This window comes from Perca fluviatilis, chromosome 2 (genome assembly GCF_010015445.1).
Source record: "Perca fluviatilis chromosome 2, GENO_Pfluv_1.0, whole genome shotgun sequence".
NCBI lineage: Eukaryota > Metazoa > Chordata > Actinopteri > Perciformes > Percidae > Perca > Perca fluviatilis.
In genome coordinates, this window is record NC_053113.1 from 35617542 (window position 1) to 35644186 (window position 26645).

Below are 26645 nucleotides of genomic sequence, written 5' to 3' on the forward strand. Positions count from 1 at the left end.
TGCACACTGTTCGAAGTAATTATCTTTAACCACGAATGTAGAGACTGTTCCCTCTGTGTCTTCACATACATAATGGCATTCTATTTCTAAAATAGGCCTACTTATTGCTGCATTCATTTGAGTTGATGTTACTGTGCAAAACATTTTTACAGGTAAGCTATTTGTGACTTTGCAGCAGACATTACTTTGTAACAGTTGTTGGTTACTGCTAAATATGTCTGCAGTTCATATGGATGCCTCGACAAATTAAGATTATTGGACACTAGGGCTGGGCGATATGGAGAAAATCAAATATCACGATATTTTTGACCAACTACCTCGATATTGATACCACAACGATATTGTAGTGTTGACTATTGGTGCTTTCACAAAATACAGTACAGGCCAAAAGTTTGGACACACCTTCTCATTCAATGTGTTTCTTTATTTTCATGACTATTTACATTGTAGATTCTCACTGAAGGCATCAAAACTATGAATGAACACATATGGAATTATGTACTTAACAAAAAAGTGTGAAATAACTGAAAACTTGTCTTATATTTTAGATTCTTCAAAGTAGCCACCCTTTGCTTTTTTTGATAACTCTGCAAACCCTTGGTGTTCTCTCAATGAGCTTCATGAGGTAGTCACCTGAAATGGTTTTCACTTCACAGGTGTGCCTTGTCAGGGTTAATTAGTGGACGTTTTTCCCTTATTAATAAAAAGCAAAGGGTGGCTACTTTGAAGAATCTAAAATATAAGACATGTTTTCAGTTATTTCACACTTTTTTGTTAAGTACATAATTCCACGTGTTCATTCATAGTTTTGATGCCTTCAGTGAGAATCTACGATGTAAATAGTCATGAAAATAAAAAGGAAACGCATTGAATGAGAAGGTGTGTCCAAACTTTTGGCCTGTACTGTATTTACACAAAGAGATTTTTGATAATCCTCAATAATGTGGATATAATGACTGAGTGGGTAAAGGCAAATAACAGAACAGTTACAACAGTCTGGTAAGATATCACTTTACTGTAATGCAGCCTTTAAAACCAGGAAAAGACAACACTTATGCCATTTTACGATATCCAAAATCTAAGACAATATCCAGTCTCATATCACGATATCGATTATAATATCGATATATTGCCCAGGTCTATTGGACACTGCAGTGTTATAACACATTAACTTGTATTATAACACTGCAGGTTTACAAGTAAAGTTAGTTAGTTAAATTTGTGATTAATTGTGATCAGAGCTGTATAGTAACGAAGTAGAACTGCTTCACTACTGTACTTAAGTACTAAAAGGCTGTATCTGTACTCTACTGGAGTATTACTTTTTTACTACTTCCACTTTTACTTGAGTACATATTTTCGATGAGTTTAATACTTTTACTCCGATAGATTTTTTGTGTGCTGCATCGTTACTGGTTACTGTTGTGAATTCCTCACGCTACGGAGACTGTGGAGGTTAGTGTGTGTACGTTAGTTACGTACGCTAATTACGTAATTTGCGTAAGAAATCCCCGAGATCGCGTCGTGTTTCTTTTCATTACGGTTGCCCGTTCAGAAGTCATAGACGATGTAAGTTTGTACTCTTTCTATTTAGCTATTGTTGCAGCAGATGAAGCTATTCCTGAGTTGTTTCGGTCTGCTGTGAGTACTGAACGTTAACCGTTTGACCCTGTGATGTGAAGCCGCTAGTTTATCTGTATGTTGCTAGCTTGCTAACTTTCCTGTACATCACACACGTTACTAGCTGTGTGTGTGATAACTTTTTTGGGGGCTTTAATTGTTACGGTGCTGGAGAGGATGTTCATTTTACTTGCACAGTGTGATAATTGTACATTTTATTTCAGTATTTGTTAAGATTTGTTATTTTTAATATAATTAATATTTGTTAATTCCTTTGGCTACAGCCTTGGCTAAACATTTGACATAATATAAACAATATGATATTCAAACTTTTGACTGCTTTCTTGAATAACTAAATAACACAATACTTGTACTTTTACTTTCAGTACTTGAGTAGTACATTTTAAAATAAACTATATTAGTTTATAACTATATATACTATTGCAATACTTAAGTAAAACATGTTTTGAGTACTTTAGTACTTCTACTTAAGTGTTGTGCTTAAAGAGCACTTCTACTTCTACTCAAGTCACTTTCTTGATAGAGCACTTGTACTTTTACTCAAGTATGGGTCTCGGTCTAGTACTTTATACACCTCTGATTGTGATTAATCACAGCCCATGACTGTGATTAACTTCCTGGATTCCTGACAAGCCAATTCAAAGTCAACAACCACTTTATCCTGTATTTTCTGCTTCATATGGTTTTAACTCCACATGAATTAGCCTAATAGTACAGCGGCAGCTCAAATCTTCAACATGAATTCAGAGCTCTGTGGATTTGTCAACTACAGCCACCTTCTGTGATTTTAAGCTCCCTGTTCCTCTCAATAATGGCTTACACCCATATACGTTTGAAATGTGATTCTGTTTGTTGCACAAACGCTGTAGTAAATTATATTATAGTTAAAATATATAGTTCAATACAATCCCCTGACTACCCAAGCTGCTGTAGGTAGTTATGTCTATAAACCTCATAATATCAGCAATAGAGACTGAGTGTAAAAGAGTGATGAAGGCAATTTGAACATCAAGTGCAATGAAGCCTAATACCTACCATATACATAGAGGATGTAGTCGTCGTAGGCCTCTCCCACAGCATTGGATGCCACGCAGCGATAGGTGCCGTTGTAGGACTTGTTGAGGTTCTCGATGTACAGATCAGAGCCGGTGACCACGGCGTGAGGCGGCACGTCCTCATCTACTCTCAGCCAGTTGATCTGATGGGGACTGGAGAACACAAATACCACACACATCACTCAGGCGCTGTCTATCCACGCTAGAAATCTGAAATAAAGGTCAAATCTGAAATTGTCTGAGGAGGGCCATAGGCAGGCCCTGTCTAATGACATGCTTTATACAGCATGCAAACAACTGGAAACATTTAAATGGTACAATGGAATGTGAAGGTTAAGGGGGTGATTGGACTGTCAGAAAAGGGATAAACAGTAAAAGTATGAAACAGTTGAAGTGCGTCCATCTGCATGTGTACTCACTGTGGTTTTCCTTCTGCGATACATGTCAAATCTAGATTGTCACCCTCTCTGGTTAAACCGTCAGGATATGTCACCACAATCTTCACTTCTGGTTTATCTGGAGAGAAAAGATTGGAAATTTACAATACTCCAATGTCTTAAGTTATAACAAAACTGGCTTTTCCCTCATACCTACAGCCAAAGCAAAAGTTAACAGCCAAAAATGAAACAAAGAGGATGATGAAATGATTATCCAATGTGCTCAGTAGACATCTAGTACGTCTGCAGTACCTTACAGAATTTTTTCTTTTTTCTTTTTATCAATGCTAACCAAAGATTACCAAAATGTCAAGCGGTTTCATTCAAGCTTTCTCTTTTTCCTTGAAAGGTCAGATAAAACAGTAGTCTACCTGAAAAAAATTAATATACGACGCAGACTACAAAAGGCTACCTTAACCTTTCTTTGATGTTTTACACTGTAAGGCAGCCTGTATTACCTCTTCAATCAATGCACTATTTAAACATCATTTGACATCTAAGCAAAAGTTGTTTTTATCCCTTGCGGTGACTGTATCTCATGGGCCAAGGCACCAGTCGACTGTGAGACTAGAATGCCAGGACTATGTGATCCACAGATAACAGACAGGCAGTGCAAATCTAATCTAATCAAATCTATGATCTGATGGTCAGACAATACCCTGGGTCTCTTATGACATCTTAAAGTGTAAATTGCAGGTTAAATTTTTCATGAAGTTAAGCAATGTGCTTATTAAACATAAAGATTAGAGCCGCCCACCATTGTTTTGTATGGCTTTTTATAACAAAATGCTGACTATAATATGAAAAGTTGGTATTTTTTACAGTGGTTTTAAGCACTCCCCCTCCCTTCCACTAGGCGGGGTGTGACGTCATAAGAGGGACTCCAAGAGTCTAACGGCTAGTAGGCAGTAGGATAGCAGTTATATTGGAGACCTAGCAAAAATGGTAAACTATTGTGTTTTTGCGGGATGTACGAGTACATCAGAAACAGGGCAGAGGGTCCACTAGGACAAATGGCTGATTCGTACCTGGGTGAGGTTTGTGGCTACGAAGTGGGCTGATTTTACTGCTGCCTCTGTGACCCACTGTCTCCTCTGCCTGCTGCGCTGTAGCGCTGTGTGTGTGTGTGTGGCCGTGTGTATGTGTGCGTGTGTGTGTGAGAGACGGCTGGCCACCGAGGTTGTCAGGTGCTTGTTGAGTTTTAACTCCGAAAAGATAATTAACCACAGGTTCCCGTTCATCTTATGATGGACATGTGTCGTGATATTTAAACAAACGATCCGTCAACGGCCAAATAAAAGCCTCTTATTTACGAGAGCGGTCTGAGAGACCTCCGGTTTCCAGCGGTGTGTCCGAGCGAGACTGTCCGGGCGACGAGCCAGCGGCCGGTGCAGGCGCTGCTGGTTGTCGCGTTACTTCATGGAGCTTCTCAACTCCGAAAACTTTGAAGCAAATTGTCAATTCAGCAACGATTTTCGCAAGACTGTCTATATTCGAAATCTAAACGCCTAAAACGTTGTCAGAAGTTAATTTAGTGATGAATAAGATGGCAAAAATGGATAAAATTGTCCCGTTGTTGGTCTGTCTATGTACCTGCTATGGGTAGCTACTCCCTCTTATGACGTCATCACCCAGTTACTGTAAAAAACATGCTACCTTTGAAGAAACCCCAATAAATGTTATTTTAACGCATTTTAAGACAGAAATGTTTAAATATATACATATTGAGCACTTTATTTACATATTAATTGGTTGTGGTGGTTAACCTGCACCTTACACTTTAAGGCCCTGATACACCAAAGCGGCTGTTGGTCCAAGTTAGGCCGATAATTTGTGCGGTGTGTCCCACACTGTCGGCATTGGCAGCCGTCGGCGTGAAAACGGTATTGAGAATAGCAAACAAACGACTGTAAGAGCGCGCACACAAGGCTCCCATCTCATCTGATCAATCCAATACACATAAGACCTATCAAAACTGGCCAAAAGTGACGGTTGAATGTTCCTTCTAAAAAACACATAGGTTTGAATGATTGGAATATCTATTTTTGCACATTATGGCCATAATATGGCAAACATACGAGATATACATAACTACTTGTTTAGGTATATTTATTTTAACAATAACATGTCTTTTAAAAGATCTCTACATACCTACACATTACAAAACAAATTATAATAAACTATAATAAACTAATACCCTATACCCTGATATTTAATGTAAAGACCATAATAAACCTCTCTCTCGCTCTCCCTCTCTGCACCTCTAAATAATTAGCCCCCTAGCAAGTAAGCTAGTTTACTAGCCAGCCGGCTGGCCTCTAAATTAGTCAAATGTAAAACTTGTCACATTGTAGGAAAGCACATTGCTATCGCCACGAGTGACAACTTTGTTTGGCTAATTTTCTGTAGTGTATGATGAAGGCATGTTAGGTGGAATTAGCAAGCTAACGAGGCAGCAGCGAGTGTGTTTCCCATAATGTGGCAATTGTGACTCTATGGATCATGCTAACTTTGCACCCTCCACCATTGTAGAGAGGATGTTGAGCCCTAGGCCTAACAAAATTAATTGTTTGGTTCCGGTTTCCGACCGACCCTGTCAATTAATGTGCGACCCAAATTTATTTTATGAGCTTGGGGAAGAAATGATACTAATTAAATAAATACACAAATTAAAAGTTTAAGGCGAACTATAATAAAATTTTTGTACAGCACTTTTGCAATGCAAGATGCCCGTTTTCCTCCAGCAATGCTGGAAGAGGACCCAATGACGCCGCAGCGGCACTTAACGTTGCCGTGTCCAGTTTTACGGCAGCAGCAGCGTGAGGACGGCGCCTTAACAACGCCCTCGCTACTGGGCTACTGCGCCGCCGGGGAGCTTCAACACGTTAAACAGGGCAGATGAAACCACTCATGAACTATATGTTGTGTTTAATGTCGTTCAAGAGGATGGCAACGTAGCAAGCAAACACGATCAAAAGAAAGGTAAACACCCTTTAGAGTGCTCTAACGTTACAGCAAGTCCCCGTGGCTCAATGGAGGAGGCTAACAGCAGTGACGCTAATGACAACTTCACAACACAATTCATTTGGATACAAGCGTTGCATTATGGAAGATAGACAAGATTCTGAACAGCGATGCGCACACACACACACACACACACACACACACACACACACACACACACACACACACACACACTTTTAATTTAAACTTGTAGAAACCAATATTTCAGTCTGCTCTGCATGCGCTGTCCACTCTTGTCCACCGCGCTGTGCAAACAAAGCTCTACTCTGCAAATAGCGACTTTACAAACAAGCTAAAATGAAAGATGTCAGTTTGTTGTCTAACTGTTTCTTAGTTTGCAACGAATCTTAATTTTTGGACAAACTCTTGTAAACGTAGCAGCTGTCTAAACGAACCATCCTCTCCGCTGGAGCGGTAAACCTATGGATGTATTATAAGACCACAACAAATACATGTGGCTACTTAATATGCACGTGAATTACATGTTTTCAATTTATTAAGCGACAACTGTACATGTAGTAACAGGTAGGCTATGTTATGAAAATATTGAGTATCCATCGCTACTGTAAAGGCAAAAAAAAATCCTACCTATCCCTTGCTGCCACTGGGAAAAAAATAAAAATAAAAAATAAAATAAATTCCCTATCGACCCATGACCTCAACTGACAACAAACGGGAACCAAACAAATTTTTTTTTAATGCCTTATGTAGTTAGCTATAATAGCCAGTGTTGCCAACTCCTCAGTAAGGAAAGTCGCTATTGGCTGTCCTAAAAGTCGCTAGAAGTCGCTAGATGACGTCATACGCTCATTTGCATACAGCTTAGTGGTTGTGTCAGCAAGGTAGATAGAAAAAAAATAGAAATCTTTAGCCAAATAATCACAAATTCAATACAGGAATTTATTTTACCTTATAATTATTACTTAGGTAGCCTATCTTTGAAGTGAAAAAAGAAAAAAAGAAATTCTACAATGGGATGGAGAAAGATTGATAAATAATTCTCAAAAAGGCTGGGTTGCCCAGGGCCAAGCCAGCTCAGCGGCGACTTTCTCCCGTCACGTCCCGCTGTCTCTCCTACCTACACCGGCACCCGCACGCTGTCCCTTCTCCCCTTTCTACCTGCATGCGCGCACTGTGCTGCTGCACAATGTGCACATGAGGAGAGAACCCAGAGGGGAGGGGCTGCTCCTCTGCTCCTCAGTCACAGAACAGAAGAGAGGTGAATGTTTTGGCGGCTACAGGGGAGAAATACCTTGCGTGCTCGCTGGACAATGCTGACTAGCGACAAATCTGGCGACTTTAGGTAGAAAAAGTCGCCAGATTTGTCGCTAGTCGCTTTTGTGAAAAAAAGTCGCTAAGGGGGTCTGAAAAGTCGCTAAATCTAGCGACAAAGTCGCTAAGTTGGCAACACTGATAATAGCCAACTGGCTGCTTTCCATTTTTAACTTTGGTCGTGTGAAGTGTTTGAAATGATTCATTTAAATCACAAACGTCTTTTGTCCTCAAGACAAACCTAAACGATCTTAGCCCACGGACTAAAAGAGGAACTCGAACGCCTTTCTGCTCAAAACTAGCTTAAATATGTCTCCTTAGAGTTGAAAGGTTGATTAAGCCAAATATTTTGACTCTCTCCAAGCAGCATAATTGTGCTAGTGACTGTCAAAGGACCCTGTCTGTGTTGTTTGCTTTTTGAGATGTCAGTTGTGTAGTTTCTTCTGTCTGTAATTACTTCCAAGTTTCCCAACCATTTGACTGTTTGACTGTAAACATTTCTGAATATTATTATTTTTTTAACTTTAAAAAAACTGATTTTTAGTGGGTGGTACCATTTGAATTATAAGAAGTGTTTGTAATAGGCATATGATACCAACAAATGCCAGAGTGATCATATAATGCTCATTTTCAGGTTCATAAATTGAGCGTCAGCGTCAGTTCTGGCACGCCAGGTAGTCAAGACGCTGCTAACCGCAATTGGTCAAAAACACGGTCTCCTCAGCTGATCTGCATCAGCTGAGCTGCAGCAGCTGATCTGCATTAGTGCATCAGCTGGTCACTCCCCTCGCTGCTAAATGGCTACGCTCAACAGGGCGCGCTACTTAAGCGGATTCAGTTTGCTCCTTCTGCTTGCTGCCTTAGCTGCTCCTAAATGCTGCTACTTTAGCTTGTTCCTACTGCTGCTTTAGTTTGCTCCAAATGCTTGCTGCTCGCTTTTTGCTACCCACCTCCTCCCCTGCTCCACCTTGTTGTGTATTACGTGGCATTTGCTTCTGTCATCGTTGCTGCTCTGTTCATATGGGGGAATAGTTTAGCTCTCCCAGTATTAAACTTTGTGAGAGTCCCCTAATGCTGCTGCTGTCCCCTGAGTCACTGCTTTTTCATGGTGCTCACGAAAGGTCAGGGGACTCCTCTGAACAGAGCCATACCGGCAAATTTAATTCATAATTTATTCAATAAATTCTTAAAACTTTTGTCTGTGTTGTTCTTGACGTTATTGACCTGACAATTGTATTTAGAGGTTATATCAGAATAGGTTTACATAGTTTAATTTTCAAAAAACACCATACTTTTGTTTGCTGCAGCTCCTCTTTTCACCCTGTGTGTTGAGCTCTCTGTTTTAGCTACAGAGTGAGGCATCACACTTCTGTTCCATCTTTGTTGGGAGTCACACATGCTGAGGTAAGCACTACAAGCCAGTCAGAAGCAGAGTATGAGGGGTGCCATGCTAGCAGCTAGGCGAGCATTATAACGTGTGTTACAAAGTGACGCACGTTCGTCACGGAAGTAAACGCTGGACTACAATAGAGCTGTTTGGAGCGGTTTGTGAACAGTGTTTTCTGTTGGAGATGGTAAGTCCCTTTCGGGTGGACTTTGGGCTTTTTCACTTTACATGCACAAAAGGAAAGGGAAAAAGCCAAAAAGCAAAATACGAGCACTTTAAGTCTCCAACTAGCCCAAGCAAGAAAGAGAAAGTCTGTAGCACTATCTATGGGGCCTTAGTATTGTTCTAGTCTCAGAAAAGTACAGCTTTAGGTCACTCACATAGCACTTCCAAGTGTCTTTGAGCCAGGAGGTCCTTAACAGCAGGGTGGTCAATGATGCAGTCCACTGGCACTCCATCATCCTCTTTAGTGACAGAAAATCTTACTCGGCTGGTGACCGTAAACATCCTGTCGTACATCTCTTCAACTGTTGTCTCACCTAGAAAAACATGAAAACGAGAGGGGGGGAAAAGGTTTTACAGCTTAACAGCTCAAAAAAACAACAACAGGGTTATAAGATTGGCACCATCCACCAGCCAAATTCTGGTAAAATATGCAAGTAGCTGGTAAATTTGCTGCACTCACCAGCCAAAAAACTATTGTAATGTAACTATTGTGTGGCTGGTAAAATTTGAAGATTCTCTTGCCATTTGACTGGTGGACGAAAAGGTTATTTTTGAACACCGATGGCAAATAATAAATAAGATAACATTCACCATGGCAGTTGCCAATGTTTCTGTTGTGTCGCATCTATTTTTCACCAGCTAAATGTGATTCTTTTTTTTTTTTGTGATTTCCGGTCGGACTCAGACAACCCTCTGGCTGCAAATTACATTTGCTGCCGATAGGGTGCGTCTAGATTTCTAGGCTACCTCTGTTTAGCACTGGCACAAATGGCACACAAATACCTATGTGCTCCATGCACCAGCACCAGGACAGTGAGCCGCTGCTTAGCTCTGCGTCTCACATCTTGGATGAGAAGAGAAATGGACTGAGCTGCAACAAGGCAGAGATGCTTATGGTATCTATAGTAGTAGTTGTAGTTAATATAGGTATAGGTAGTTGTAACGAAGGCTATCAAGGCATTTGAAGCGGTTATTTTTCAAAAGAAGAATATTTTTCATGTGAAATAAGATTATATCAAAGGTTGTTTATTAATTTGCATGATTAAATTTGTGCTCATTCAAAGATGAAATGCCTAATGACTTTCAAACAGTTGAGTTATTTTTTTATTATGAAGATTTCTTTATTTACCTGGAACAATATGGGTATACATAACAAAAACAGAAACAACATCAACAAACACCAGGCATCTGCCATATTGTTATTTCAAATTTTTATTTTTTAGAATTTCACAATCAGTGCATCCCTAATAGTCAAAGCTATTAAGAGCACATTACCTGTAGGTGGAGGGCTTTCAAATGGCTTTTACATTTAATTTATGATTCAGCGATGCAGCGCCTGAACGAGACCAGAGGATTCAGACGGGCCCGAGGTCTTCGATTCTGACGAGAGCAGTGAGGAGTGGCTGGCTCATATACGCCTGATAATGAATGCCTCTGCAGCTTGAGGGTTGTGCTTTGTTGGGGCTAACCCTGCAGTAATCTGCTGCCCACTAGGCCCTAGGGTGTCAGAGGGGCATTCATTTGGAGAGCATTACAATGCCACAGGGGCATCACATTAGCTGCAGTGCTGAGTGTGATGGTTTACTCGCACTTAATGAAGTGAGGAAATAATTACAGCCCCACTCTGACCCGCAGCACACTTCCATTTCAGCCTTGTCACAGGGGAGCCCGACTGGACTCAGGGAGGGCAAAACACTGTTGTTCCACAGTTGATGATCACCAATACACACATATGTGGCCTCTTGATGGATATTAACCCCGTGTAACACACACCCACCCATCCAAGACCTGCCTACATAAAATAAATATACTAGGATAGGTGAGTGGTCAGTGCGTATGAGAGTATTACATTTGACCACTCAACTGCAGTGAGAGAACAGGCTGTTTGAAAAGCACACCGACCGTTCAAGAAGAGCAAGTAGCATAATGATAACAGGAGTAAAAAGTGTGATGGGAACGCATTAAAAATAAATGACTTTCATTAAGAAACTGTGATTATCTTGCTATTTTGCTGCAGAATTAATCAGATGGTAAAAAGTACCGACTGGCAAACACTTGAAGTATAAATTAATAATTATAGGATGTAGAACAAACAATGTACTTTAGTTCTAAACATAGGCTGTATCTTATGGTATACATTTATTTGACCCCTGGAAGCAGTTAACTATAGCCTACATCTAAGTGATTAATCTTCACTCTAAAAAGCCCAGAGAGCATTAACACAGCAAATTAGTTAATTCCAACCATCTTTAGTTAAAGTGGAGTGCGGTGATCAGCGGAAACGCTCACAGAACAATGCCGTCTCCTCTGCAAATAACGCCACACATTTCGCATTAAGGGCTCTATTGTCGTCATGCAATCGCAAGGACTGAAGCGCAGCACTAGGTCACATTTGTAAGGTCAGTGAGGGCGTTTCCATGTGCACCTGCGCCAAAGAGTTGGGTGAAGTGGAGTATGAATTGGAGGGGCGTGGTGAGTCATTATCCTCTCAGACAGTCACGATAATTGTCTCATACCAATCACAGTGCTGCATTACAAAATTGGCTCAGGAAAAGATGGTATACTGTAGAGCAAACGTGGTAGGGTTGGACAAAAAAAATACCACATAATCACACTATAATATTCCCTACATACACATACATACACATCAACACACACACACACACACACACCACACATACATACACACACACAAGAACAGACACACATAACAAAAACACATACAACACAAAAAAAAATAGATACAGAGAAATAAATAGGATAGAAAAATACAGGAAGAGGATAGAGAATAAAGAGATATAGACATAGAGAAAGAGGAAAGAGAGAGAGAGGAGAGAGAGAAAAAAAAAAAAAAAATATATATGTAGTGCATATATATGTATACATGTGTGTATATGTATATATATATATATGTGTGTGTATATGTATATATATGTATATATTGTATGTATATGTATAATATATGTATATATATATATGTATATATGTATAATAGTATATATATTATTATATGTATTATATATATATGTATATATGTTATATATATATATGTATATTATATATAACATGATGTATGCGTATATACATATTAGTATGTATATATATAAATATAGTATAATATAAATAATATATATGTATGTGTATATATAATATGTATATATATGTTATATATATGTATGTATATATAGTATATATTCATATATTTATTATAGTATATATATTTTAATATTATATACATGATATATGTATATATATGTATATATATTTGTATATTATTATTATATATATATGTATTATATATGTAGTATATATATATGTATGTGTATATATGTATGTGTATATATATGTATATATATGTGTATATACATATATGTATATATATATGTGTGTATATATATATATGTATGTATATATATATGTGTATATATATGTGTATATATATGTATGTATATATGTGTGTATGTATATATGTGTGTGTATGTATATATATATATGTGTGTGTATGTATGTATGTATGTATGTATATATATATATATATATATGTATATGTATATATATATGTATATATATGTGTGTATATATATATATATGTATATATATGTGTGTATATATATGTATATATGTGTGTATATATGTGTGTATATATATGTATATATGTGTATATATATATATATGTATATATATATATATATATATATATATATATATATATATATATATATATGTGTATATATATATATATGTGTATATGTCCTGTCAAACGATTAAAATATTTAATCTCGATTAATCTCAATGTCATAGTTAACTCACGATTAATCGCAATTAATCACACATTTTTATCTATTCTAAATGTCCCTCGATTTCTTTTTGTCCCATTATATTTTTTCATTTGAATGCTCTTATCATCATGGAAAAGTGGATTGGCTTGCTTTGTGCAAATGTTTTTTTTATTGAAAACAACATTGGCTTATACGTAGTGTTCAATTTCACACTAACATTCTCACTTGGAACTAATAATCTGTCACATAATGTAACACTGTTACCTCCATTTTCCACTGCAGATAGTATTGCCTCACGCCTGAGGCGAGCAAGGCTGGTCATCATAGCGACTGTGGTTTCCCCCTTTTATATATGTCAATGGTTTCCCCCGACTCATTTCCTTGTTCTCCTTCTCCATAAACTCAAGGAGAGTGTTAACTTTTCCTGCTCCAGGTTTCCCACTGTGGTCAGAAAGAACAGGGGAGACACTTTGGTTCTCTCACTATGACTGTAGAGTCACTAATCGCTCCAAAGCTAATCGCCGTGACGAGCCTGCTAGCAAGCCCAAACAAGTGTGTGCGGCCACGGCGTGTGTCTGTTTTGTTTCCGGTCTGTGAAATTACGAATCCCACTATGGCCACGCCAAGACCCGCCCTTCAATCACTGCCAGGCGTCCAAGGTAACGTAACCCCATTTGTTCAGGTCCTATCCCCTGACAAATCCGCTATCCTAACCACTCAAGGTGAAATGCCTAACCCCAACCAATCGAGCTGCTTCGTAGGGCGGGTCTTGGCATGGCCATAGTGGGATTCGTAATTTTGCTTCCGGTCTAGCTAGATCCAAAAGAAGGTTAATTCTTCTTTAAGTGTCTATGATGCATTAATCGCGCAATAAATAAATAAATATATATATATATAATCACAATATGGCAAATCACTAGGGCTGCCCCCTCTTAGTCGATTAGTTGACTAATCGGTTGTTTAGTCGACTAAGATTTCTTTAGTCGATTGGTCATTTTTTATGCTTTTTTCATGCTGAATGACTTATTTCTAAGAAACTTATCAGCACGTCTGGAAAAGACAAGATTTAAAGTGGTGCTTTTGCCTGACCCTTTGTGGTTAAAAAAGTTTTACAGATCTGTCAATTGGTTTAAAGAAATGCCAATAAACCAGAGCACGTTTTTCTACCATCCCGGAATGCTGTGTGGACTAGCCAGACCTTCCTCCGCAGCGCTGTGAAGACTAGGGCAGAAAAGGTACATGTGTGACTTGTTTAATTTATGTTTGTGCGGTTATGTTTCATGCGACATGTCATGGCTGCAGTCCCCTCAATAGACAAGACTACCAACACTGCTGATTTTTTTTTTGCAAAAGACAGAGCTACTTTTCTTTACCAACATCCTGTCTTATACTACCTTGTATGCATGACAAGGCAGTACAGTCAAGTTGTGCCTCTCATTTGACTTCTGCACCATGCAAAATACCGAAGGGACAGGCAGAGCACATTTCAAGATCAGGAAAATAGCTTTGCTTGCACTCATCTCAGGACTGTCATTAAAAAAAAAAAAAAAAGAGTCCTTGATTTGACTCCTTGTGTCAATTATTTTGGGTCATGATTCTTCTTACAAAACAATTTGAATATGAAAAACAGTTTAAAAAAAAAAAAATGTTTGAAGATCAGACTAATACAGATGGAGCCATTATAATTGTACAGACCAACCAACGCTTGTCAATTATCAGTGTCATCCAAGCCCTGATGAGGAAAACAACTGCGGATCAGGTCGTGGAAGGACTCGAATCTGAATGCAGAGGAGATGGGATTGTTGCAGCAAAGATGTCAAATCAAACGCTCGTGTGAGCATCAACCACTGATCAATCCCGGCGCAATCAAGCGTAGCCTCTTCTCAGGGTGACATTTTCTTTCAGTCAGTTTCTAACCCCAGTCTTGTGCCTGCCAACACACTGAAAAGCAGCCACTGATCAAGCGGTTTGTGTTGGGGAGTAACTAGTTACATGTAATGGCGTTACGTAATGAAATTACTAAATACATTTTAACCAGTTAAAGTAACTGAATTTTTTTTTTACAGGGATTTTTCCGTGCCGTTATACAGTAGGCACTGCTCCTAAGCCATAGGAACTTAAAAAACTATGTGGAGAGCATCTGGAGAAACTGACGCACAGAATGGGAACGGGGTGCTGTAATTTATCAATACAACGTTCACGTCCTGCAAAATCCGGACAAAATATTGCTGATGAGCATGAATCATCTAACAGTCATTCTGTTGTGTCAAGCAGATGTTGGGTCAAAACTGGTTATTTACTAATCAGTCCCTCCAGAATTTTTTTTACATTGTTGCGGCCCAAAATGCCTGATTTTGCGGGAGCTTTTGTACAAAATTGCCAACAGGATAGAAACAGCAGCAGGTTTCAGCGACTTTAAAGTCAAAATTTAGAATTAAAATGTATACAGGTTGGCAGGATGGTCTGAAATATTTTGTACGGTCTTTCGCTGTACGTTTTGTTGGTAAATGTGAGATGTTTAAGTCCCACACGTCTCGTCTTCCTATCAGAAACGAGGAAATGAATTTGGCGATATACGTGTGTTACGTCAAACTGTTCTCACTCCCGCTTGGTCAGTGGCTCTCAGAGTCACATACTGACGCAAAGTCTGGCACGTGGGACTGCTGTGATTGGTTGAATTGCGGGAAACTCCGGTTCAGTATTTATGGAATGGACCACCGGAGGAAAATAAGGGATGGTCACCACACCATAACAGAGTAGTGTGATGCGTCAGATGAGTATGCAGCCGTTTAGCCATCTATGTCATGGCTGTAAAAGAACAATGGAAATCTGTACAGCTTTGCTAAGCGCAAATCGGTACAATAAATTGTTGGGGAGGGTCATCCTTTTTCTCCCAATCATGTTGGAGGGTCATCCAAAATGTATTGCTGATGAAGGGAGGGTCAGGTCTATTTTGACTAAAGGTCCCAAAACTCCTCCGGTTGCCACTTAAATAAATAACTAACAGTCCCTTATTGGTCTAATTTGTGGTAAAGTTGTGGTGATTGGTCAAAATTGCGAGTGACACCGAATTCACATTATTGGTTGACTTTGAATGAATTGTTGCGATCGCAAAATCTTGGAGGGACTGACTAATGCGTGAGGATAAGCACCGGAAAAAAAGATGATCCTCACACTTATTGACTGCCAAATAGCTAGGTAGTTGGTGAAGAAGTAAAAGAAGACTCTGGCTTAAGTACTATGTACGTGTTTAGAAATCTTATTTTCTATACACGGTGAATCCATAACATGCAAGTGTTTTGGCAGAAGCCCATCTACTGTACACGTCAATGTCATCAGTTTTTTGGCCCCGAGCAGTGGAAAAAAATCACTAACGCAGTAGTTAATAACATACTCATCGCGTTATGTTTCAACATGGTATCATGACTTTGCGTAAACATACACGCCACTTTCCTAAAGCCAAATGGCGTGTTATCTGTACGTATTTTCAGCTATCCACATGTATGTCTACGCTGTATACAGCAAATGTAAACATACCCACCACGTGGCATCGCCACGTTGCGTGTTATTGCGAGAATGTGACGTATCGCGAGAACAACGTCGCGCGTGTAAATGGTTGGGTTGGTTGAAATAGCAGATGGAAATTATAAAAAAGCAATCGATTCTATAATCTAGATCGGGAGTTTGCCGTAGTAGCAGCAGCAAACAACTGGAAACTTTTTACAATTTTCATCTGCTATTTCACCACTAAATTCACTATTGAGACTTTTTTATGCGATAAATTAACTGTGTAGCGTTTGAATATGGGCAGTTTTACAAACGTTGATGGCCAACTGCACATTTTCTCCGATGTTGTCAGAAGCTTCATTTGTGTGAGCCGTCCGGTCCGTGCGCTTCCTGCTGGCCGGCCAGTGATGCTCACCGAACACCGCTGTTAGCTGGAGGTCTGAAAAGTAGCCTAACCGGGCTGTACAAAAGGCCGTCAATCAGGAGTGATTGTTGTCAGTAGGCTACATGTTGGAGAATAAGCGCGGACACGCACTTCAACGCCACGCACCACCCGGAGAAAAAGTTAGAGAAATAAAAAGGAGAGGTCGCGAGTTCGGACGATGACTATCCAGTTGAGATTGTGTTTTTTTGTGTGTGTGTGTGTTGTGTGTGTGTGTGTGTGTGTGTGTGTGTGTGTTTTGTGTGTGTGTGTGTGTGTGTGTGTGTGTGTGTGTGTGTGTGTGTGCGCGTGTGTGCATCCTCGAGATCTCACCACACACAAACACACGTAAGCAGAGCTACCCACACCCATGTTTCTACTGTTGCTTAATTAAATATAACATCAAAAGAGAGAAGTTGTCTGAGTCCGTGTTTTAAACAGACACACCTGGGGCGAAGTTGGGAACCAGAATCAGCTTTAAATACAGTCCTAATCTAGTCCTCACTCACACGGGCCCAATTATAGTAACTACATGAAAACTTCACTGTGTGAAATGTCGTTTGTGTTTAGCCTACATCATCATGTGAAATAAGAGGCCAAGCCAGCCTGGTTGTGAAGCTGCAGACAGATGCTCCTCAGCGGTCTGCTCCCCCTGCTGTTCATAAGGTGCCTCTGCACCCCTTTCGTTTCAGACCCTCCCACCAGCCTTTGGGCCACGCCTCCTCATTTACATTGACATGTGTCAAGTCCAAATGAAAAGGCAATGTTAAATGGAAATTCAAAAGCCAAATATTAAATCCAAATGAAAATCCAATGTTAAATTGAAATTCAAAAGCCAAATCATTTGATCTCGCTTTGTTTTCTCTTTGGACTTTCAATTTCTCTTTGGACTTTCAATTTGAATTATGAATACAAATTTCCTCCATACAAAAACACGGAAAAAAGCGACAAAAACACGCTTAGGAAAAAAATTAACGGTTGGGTTTAGGAAGGAAACATTGGGGAAGGCTTAAAAAAAAAAAAGAAAATTGGCTGAAAAATTGCTACATGCGGGATGCGAACCCTGCTCTCCCGGGTGAAAGTCCTGTGTTTTACCCATCCGACACCCCAACCAACCTCCTCATGTGGTCCAACGTCCCGTTATACTACTTGCTACGGTGGAAATACATTTGCAATGTAGGTCAATGGCGGCCGATTTGCGTTGATAAACACGCTAAAAAGCGATTTATGCGTCTTGATAACACGCCAAAATGGCATACGAATTGGCGTGTCATACATACGCCACTTCATGAGATCAGTCTGGTTTTGAACGCACTTGGCGCAACTCAGCAGCCCTTACTGTTGGATCAGAGTTCGAGCATGAGCTGGTTCAGGTGTGCATGTAGTGCTGCCCGTAAGGTCTGGGAACACGGTCTAGGCTGTAGGTTTTTTTTAACATTAATATGCGTTCCCCCAGCCTAGAAATGGTGATAGGTGTAAACCGAGCCCTGGGTATCCTGCTCTGCCTTTGAGAAAATGAAAGCTCAGATGGACCGATCTGGAATCTTCTCCTTATGAGGTCATAAGGAGCAAGGTTACCTCCCCTTTCTCTGCTTTGCCCTCCCAGAGAATTTGGCCCACCCATGAGAGAGAGACATTATGGCTTTCAAACGAGCAAAGTGGCAGTTGGTCAAGGCCACACCCCCCCCCTCTCTCCATCTTGCCCCCCCCCTCTCTCCTCCTCAATAGCTACAGACACAGAAATGGCACATACTAAGGAAAGCTCATTGTGGGACTGGCTCTAGTGGCTGTAATTCTTCGCCAAGGCTGAATTTCGGGAAAGAGACTTCAGAAACAGTATTAGGGGACCACTAAGGTCTATATAAAAGAGACTTCAGATACAGTATTAGGGGAGCACTAAGGTCTATATAAAAGCATCCAAAAAGCACCATGTCATGGGAACCTTTTAAAAGTCAATTTAACTAGGACATTAAACTTTAATAATATGGTAGAAATTTCTAAAAACACAGGATCACATACACATTTTAACGAATCTCCTGTACTCCAGCAGTAGTTGCAGCCGAGCACTGGGCTTCACTACATTTAAATAATATTGCAGCTGTCATTTATGCTAACAAGCATTTTGCCACCTTGTGTGGTGAGTCTCTCTCAGGCCGGAGCCCATAGCTGCCAGCGTGATAAATGGTTGCAAAACCAATTCGGACAAATTGAAAGTGTGTTTAAATCAGCCAGCAGATTTCTTTCTTGCCATTATGGCTGTCATGCCTGCACACGGACGTAAGGAAAAACATGATCACAGAGATTCTTTAAAGCCAGTGTGATGTGTGCCTTAAATCTCAATGCACGCTGGAGCTAATGAATTGTTTAGCACGTCCGTAATGAGCAGTGATTTGTGTTTCCTGGGGTCCAGGACGGCGTGACTCTCTGGCTCTCTTTATGTATCCGCTGCCACTATGGATTAGCCCTGCTCAGCATGTCGGCGGCAATTCGCCGATCTAACCATCCTGTTGTCTCCCCACTCCCCACCCCTTACACAACCACTCGACGACTCATAAACAGAAATTGAGTTCGACTCCTGTAGGGAACACTGGAGGCACAGATGGCATTTAGCTTCAGATTCGCTCTTGTCTAAATATTTCATCTCTCAACAAGCCAAATGAATCCTCTCCATTCTAATACATATATAATTTGACAACAAGCCCAGATATATCGACCCTGTGTAAATACAATATGACTAAAATGAATATCCCCCTTTGCTGTACACTAAGTATGCAATGAATAATTGATGACCCTTAATCATAACTGAGAGGTAATAAGGATTTTTCACCACCCCAGATTATAAACCACCGCTCTCTGCAGAAAGCGAAGGCGCTGAAATGAAGCCGAAATGTGCAGATATGAGTTCATTACCATCTTTACCAGGTATCGGTGGTTCAAAGTGAGTAGAAAAGATGTAGGGTTGTCTTAAAAAAAACAACAACATAGAATTCAATCAGCAGTAAAGGTGTAACTAAATGTTCACAGAAAATATTCAAGCAATTTTAAATCAAAAAATGAAAAAAAAAAGCGGGCCTCTAAGGCAAATGGTTTGTCAAATGTATTATGAAACATAACACGAGCAACTCTGGCAGTTGTGAATGCCTGGTTTTGATGATTTCATACTGTAGCTGAGCAAGCAGCCCAAACACATGGACTGAGGGATTTTACGCATGGGTGGAAAAAAAGAGTGAGAGGGAAAAAAAGCAGTATATGTCAGCATGATTATTATCTGTGGCACTTCCTATATATGCCAGTAACATAATCAGTGCAACACACGTTAATGATTTAGAGGAGAGCTACATTTTGATCACGGTGGAATCGCCTTGAGAGACCGAGATATGTAGGGAAGTGGACAGGTCTGGAGCATGTGAAGCAAACTCGGGGAGGCTGTTATTCTACTGACCTGTCAGTTCTTCCTCCCCTTTCATCCATCTGATGGAGGCAGCTGGCTTGCTGCCCATGGCCGTGCAGGTGAGCTCCGTCTCGTTCCCCTCGCTGACCACATCCTCGCGGCTCTCGATGATTGGGTTGCCTGGCGGGACTGACCCACGGCAACGGTTAGAAACACACCAGCATACCAACATTTATACACGCGCAAATGTGGTAACGCTTAATAACGAGGGTGCAAAAACATGTTTTAAGTAATGGGTGAATTCCTGTTCCTCACCATAAGACGCGATCAAATACCTGTTCATGCTCGACTTTTAGTGAATGTACAATTCATATGAAAAATCGGTATCGCAACATTACTTCACATGAAAGGAAACGTCCAGGTCAAGCATACCGCATTGTGATCTAATGGGCCAGTTTGTGAAATGATGGTAAAGTAACGATGAACATCTTATTTAATCACTTCTGTTAGCTTTTAACGTCTGTTGATTTTCTCCTGACTTGTCGACTGGCACCTGCTGAATGTTGTCAAAGCTAGAGTGGTTGGGGGGAGGGGGGAGGAAGAACTCTTTTGTTTCAATGAGTACTGTTCTGCTATCACAGAGACTGAACAGATGCAGGGGTCTGAGATGTCATTTTCTATGGGACTAGGATCAATTCAAAGTGTAAAAAAAGTGACATTTAATTTACTAACTCAGCATTTAGTTGGATTGAAGATTTAAGTTACTCTACAAGCTGGTAGAACAGATGCCATGTTCACCATCTTAGTTTAGCATGTTAGCATCATGCACAAAGTACAGCTGAGGTTGATGGGAATGTTATTAGTTTTGCAGGTATTAGTTCATGCAGTAAAGTATTTGGCAGAAAATATTGACCTGGTGGAACTAGATGAAGTCAGGGGACCACCAACGTGATTACAATTTATCCTGAGGGGGGACATGAATATCTGCACCAAATTTCATGTCAATCGATGCAGTAGTCATTCAAGACATTTCACTCAAAAAACCATAAATGTCAACCAGATGGTGGCGCTAGAGGAAAAGTCAGATGATCAGCAAAGTCTCTAGGATTTATCATCCGAGGACAGTCAACGTATGTGCAAGGTAATGGTAATCCATCGAACAGTTATTGAAAATATTTCCGTTCTGATCAAAGTGGTGGAAACGACAGACCTCTAATCACATGAAGTTATAGTCCGTTTCTTATGAGCTAAAGGAATTCATGAAACAGTCATTAATTCATCACGAGTCATGCATCAGCTATGCATTACTTAAGCATATGTTTCGTACCCTTATTATAAAGTGTTACCCGACATTCTATGCCAAAGCTACGTAAGTACTGTACATGTGATTACATCCTATGGATGCATGGGTGAAAAATGTACACAAGCTGGAATAAGGCACAGTTGTCCCTGGCATTAGTCATCGCAACAAACTTGCTGAACTCGTTACTTGAAAGCAAAAAGTCAGCGGGGTGTTCATTTCAAGGACTCTTCGATGCAACCCTTGGTTCAGAAAATACTGCAGCTAGGCTTCAATTGTACAACTAGCGTAATTACTTTTAAAGTGCTTTTAATTCCTTTCAATCCCCCAGGATGTCTGCATGTATAATAAAGCTTAACTAGAGTAATTTCACTCCAAAGCATCAAAGTGTGGCACAGCTGACTCTCAATAGGGAATCATTTGGTGCATCCAAGTCAACATTCACCGGGATTCACAGAGTCAACACAGCTGCCAGAACCACCACGGCCTGAGCCATCAGTTTCAGCATCTGCTCCTTTCCGTTATGCTGTCGAGCACTGCCTGAGCCTAATTGGCTGACATTTTGTTTCAGTTACTAAAGATAACAGGATCAAAGATTACTATTATTTCCTATTCACCATCTATAACCGAGCGAAATACAATACAAATATGTGTGAGAAGGGGCGTGATGAGTGAGTGGGAAGTTCACACATGCACCGTCACACCTACCCAGGACAGTGATGTCTGCGTAGGCTTCCTGAGGAGGATCTGTGTAGAGCTGGCACACATAGCGTCCCTCATCGGAGAGTGACACGTTGGACAGAGACACCCGCAGTTCGTTGTCAGAGAAATTCACCAGCTGGAACCGGCTGTCCTTCAGAGCTGTGGGGATACATGTGAGACAGAGACGGTGAGGATCCAGAGTGCAGGGACACAAACGTGAGACATGGGGTGAGAAAGGAAGAGCGGGGGTGAGAATGAGAAATGGGATGGAGGAAGACAAAGGAGACACAAGGAGAAAATGAAACAGATTAGGAGAGGCGGAGTAGGGTGGTAGAAAGTAATGCCCCTTTTGTGGGCTTTCTCCCTTAATTGAGTAAAAGAAAAGCGAGTTTCAAAATGATTCATACAAGTTGATTTATAAAGTAGCTTTACACTCCACGGAGCACTCGCAAAGACAGGAAAGTGTGGAGAGTGCTCATGAGGGCTCCTAACAAGCTAGGAACTCTTTAAATGGGCTGCTGCTGGTCATGGATGGATGCATCAAACTCATATTTAAAAAAAAAAAAAAAAAAAAGAAAAAGAAAAGGGAGAGGCATTCAAACATACATAATGAATTAAATCACAGCGCGGAGGTGGAGACGGTCGGATGCCTGAAACTCTAAATCAAAAGTAGCCGGGAATCCGTATACTAATGCCAGTATAGATTGGCTGAATTTTCTTTTTATGTCGTCAAACTAGGTTAGCCGTCTCTCAGAGTTTTTACTCCGCTTCTCATTTGGGTCAGCTCTCATCCCTAAGCACTCTTTTGCATAAACAGCTTTGGTTGATTTGATTGGGAGACCTTTTGATGTTCTGACCTGCCTTCTTTATCAAGTCCTCTCTGCATCTATCTGAGCTAACCAGCCCTATTCAGTCCCTGTTTAGAGCACGGGGAGTTTGTTGTTCCCTTCAGGCTTTGCACTTAGCATCGTGATCATTACCCAAGGTCTCGGGGCAGTGTCAACATGAAACCTCATCGCCCAATATAATTTGAGAGCTCTTTGGAAGTCTCTCCTCAAAGGGAAACAATGACACTGATGCACTTTTGAGAGCCAAAGCACCTGCCGAGGAGGGAAACCCTTCACTTCTGAGACTCTCAGTGTAGTTCATACAAGGAAGTTTCATAACTAGCTGACTGCTTACATAAGAGCATAGAAGAGGCACAGCATCTAGTATTCATTAGGCAGTAGTACAGTATTGTTTAGGCATATTTTCATTTATCTACATATTAGGGCGCCAACTAATGATTATTTTTTATTAGAGATGAATCTGCTGATTCCTGATTAATCATTCGGGGAATAAAATATCAGACAACACTAATTCCCAACGCCAATGCTGACATATTTGACTCGCTCGTTTTGTATATACGACGATCCAAAACCCAAAGATATTCAGTTCGCGTTCATAGAAGACTAACAAAACCAGAAAAATATTCACGTCGAGAAGCTGAAGTCTGTGAATCTTTGGTGGTTTTGGTTTGAAAAACCAGATAAACGATTAATGGATTATTACAGTTGTTCTTGATTAAGTTTCTCGAAGTCAAGTAATCAATCTATCAACTAATTCTTTCAGCTCGTACTGTGCTATTATTGACGCTCTGAAGATCCCATGCAAGAAATGTGTTTAGCCATATATTGTAATAACAATTATATATTTTAAGCGTTTGTAATCATTATTTTTACATTAGCACTTAGTCACATGCATAAGAAAGGTGTCATTCATGGCGGGAAAGCCTCAGATAATTGGCCTACCACCCGCCTTTGCAGTTCACCTCAGCTCGATGGAAGCGTTAAAAAAAACAAAAAATTTTTTTTTTGGGGCCCCCCTTCCCCCCCCCCCCAAACCAAAACAAAAAAAAAAAAAAAAAAAAAAAAAAATTATTTTTTTTACCCCCCCCCCCCCCCCTTTTGGGTTCACTCCCCTCACAGCTCTCATAGCATAAGTTAGCACCTACTGTTGAAAGTAGTTGAGATTTAGTCAGATATTTCCCTCAGGAGTTGGTGGAGACCAAAGTCTGAGCAAACAGAGTGAAATATTGGACCTACATTTGCCAGCTATAGCCAGAAACACGAGTCCAAATGAATCATGTTTCTGCTGGATGTGAAAATAGGCAACCGTTGGCTAACAAGTGTTTTTTATGTCAGTGTTGTGTGCACACCTTTTTTCTGCTGCCCCAAATTGGTCAAACTTGTATACAGTACTGGACATATAGTTGGACAGTAAAGTAATTTAACAGTTTAAACATGTCATTATGGGAATCCATTGTAACCAACAACACTGACATGAATTCAGGCTACGCAGCTGTTCTTAATGGAGTAGCTTTTTACTTTATTCATGAAGGAACTTTTTCCAATCAACTAAAGGCCCTGAAAACCTTATTTCTCAAACCACTTCTCACTATGATTGATTGGGTGCTACATGAACACATCATTTCACATGACTGGTTTGAAGTGGGAAGGGCCAGAAAAAGCAGCAATCGCAGTGTTTTTAGGAACATTTGAATCAAAGGCAAGGCAAGGCAGCTTTATTTGTATAGCACATTTCAGCAACAGGGCAATTCAAAGTGCTTTACATAAAACATTAAAGAGCAGTTAGAAAACAATTAAAAACAATTTAAAAACATTAATAAACAAATTAAAAACATTAAAAGACAAGAATAAAATTGATAGTGCAGTATAAGAATAAAAGTTACAGTGCAGTATAAGAAATTAAAGTTAATAAAATAGATTATTTAAAGAAAAGCAACATCAAAAAGATAGGTCTTTAGCTTAGATTTAAAAGAACAGAGTTGGAGCGGACCTACAGGTTTCTGGGAGTTTGTTCCAAATATGTGGAGCATAAAAACTGAACGCTGCTTCCCCCTGTTTAGTTCTGACTCTGGGGACAACAAGTAGACCTGTCCCAGACGACCTGAGAGGTCTGGGTGGCTCATAATGTAGTAGCAGATCAGAAATGTATTTTGGCCCTAAACCGTTGAGTGATTTATAAACCAGTAAAAATATTTTGAAATCAATTCTTTGAGGCACTGGAAGCCAGTGTAGAGACTTCAGTTCTGGAGTGATGTGATCCACTTTCTTGGTCTTAGTGAGGACTCGAGCAGCAGCGTTCTGAATCAGCTGCAGCTGTCTGATTGATTTTTTTGGGGAGACCTAAAGACACCGTTACAGTAGTTAAGTCTACTGAAGATAAAAGCATGGACAAGTTTTTCCAGATCCTGCTGAGACATAAGTCCTTTAACCCTTGATATATTTTTAAGGTGATAATAGGCTGATTTTTTTTTATTATGTTAATGTGGCTTTTAAAATTCAGGTCTGAGTCCATGACTACACCAAGATTTCTGGCTTTGTCTGTTGTTTTCAACATTGTCGTTTGAAGCTGAGCACTGACTTTCAATCGTTTCTCTTTTGCTCCAAAAACAACCACCTCCGTTTTTTCTTCATTTAATTTAAGAAAGTTCTGGCACATCCAATCATTAATCTGTTCAATGCACATATTTAATTGTTGTATTGGGCTATAGTTCCCTGGCGATGGTGGAAAGGTGATGACTGTTGCGGGGTTGTTTGCTTATATTGCAGCTCTACTGTCAATCAAGTTGTTGTTTTTTGCTTTGATGCGGCTTATTTAGTTATGACTATAAAAGTTTTAGAGAAATACTGGACATTTGAAAGCTGGTTTTCAGGAGCTTTTTTTGAACCCACAGTATCTGATGCAAAAAGGAAAGTCTTTTGGCAAAGTATCTATAGCAACATTTAAACATTAAAGCTTTAAAACACAAAGTCAGGGAACTCCTGAGAAAAGATGCAGTGAATAAATAATGGTGTGATCTTGCATCACCATCCATAGAGGTCCACCTTTGCTGATAAAAGCTTATTTTTCCCATTTCAGATGACAACTCTGCCAAATTGCATGTCAGTTCGCATATATCTAGCGGCATAAATACCTCATCCCAACAACGCTCGCTCAGCCGCTATACCTATGACATAATTCATCTTTATTTGCTGCAATCTAAATTTGTTTATTTGGCCTTCACTGGTACTCTAAAGCTGTTATCATTTTTTGCATGGTATTTGTGCATCTGCTTCTGTGGCTGCTGCCTGCTTGTAGCTGCTGTTCTTGTAGCTCCTGGTGGGTCTCTATGTCGCTGCTGTTTACTTACCTGTAGACAAAGATCTGCCACTGTGTCGAGCGGCCCTGTTGACAGGTAACAATGCCACTGGCTGAGGGGGGTCCCCGCAGAACCGGCAGTCTTTTAGGAACAGAGTCTACAATAGTGCTGCCATGGGGTTCACTAGATCCATTTACGAGGAACACTTAACATGCAGCAGCGGCCAAATTACACTGTAGCTGCCTGTCAGCAATCTGACATATATTCCGATCTAATTGCAGACTAACAAAACCTGTTGTGTTTTGTAATTGTTAATGGAACTGCATTGGCTAAGGCAGAGAAAATTACATGTTTACAGGC

General features: G+C 40.1%; 1 protein-coding gene across 3 annotated transcripts in view; it reads right to left on the bottom strand.

Moving 5' to 3' along the window:
• cadm1b (cell adhesion molecule 1b) overlaps window positions 1–26645 on the bottom strand; it is a 172200-nt gene that overhangs the window by 26289 nt on the left and 119266 nt on the right. For all 3 annotated transcript variants that reach the window (XM_039783077.1, XM_039783068.1, XM_039783086.1), the window contains exons 4-8: window positions 22148–22300; window positions 20191–20328; window positions 9197–9355; window positions 3116–3212; window positions 2677–2849 (exon numbers count right to left, since the gene is read on the bottom strand). In XM_039783077.1, coding sequence (XP_039639011.1) covers window positions 2677–2849; window positions 3116–3212; window positions 9197–9355; window positions 20191–20328; window positions 22148–22300 — 720 coding nt within the window. The remainder of the gene's footprint in view (window positions 1–2676; window positions 2850–3115; window positions 3213–9196; window positions 9356–20190; window positions 20329–22147; window positions 22301–26645) is intronic.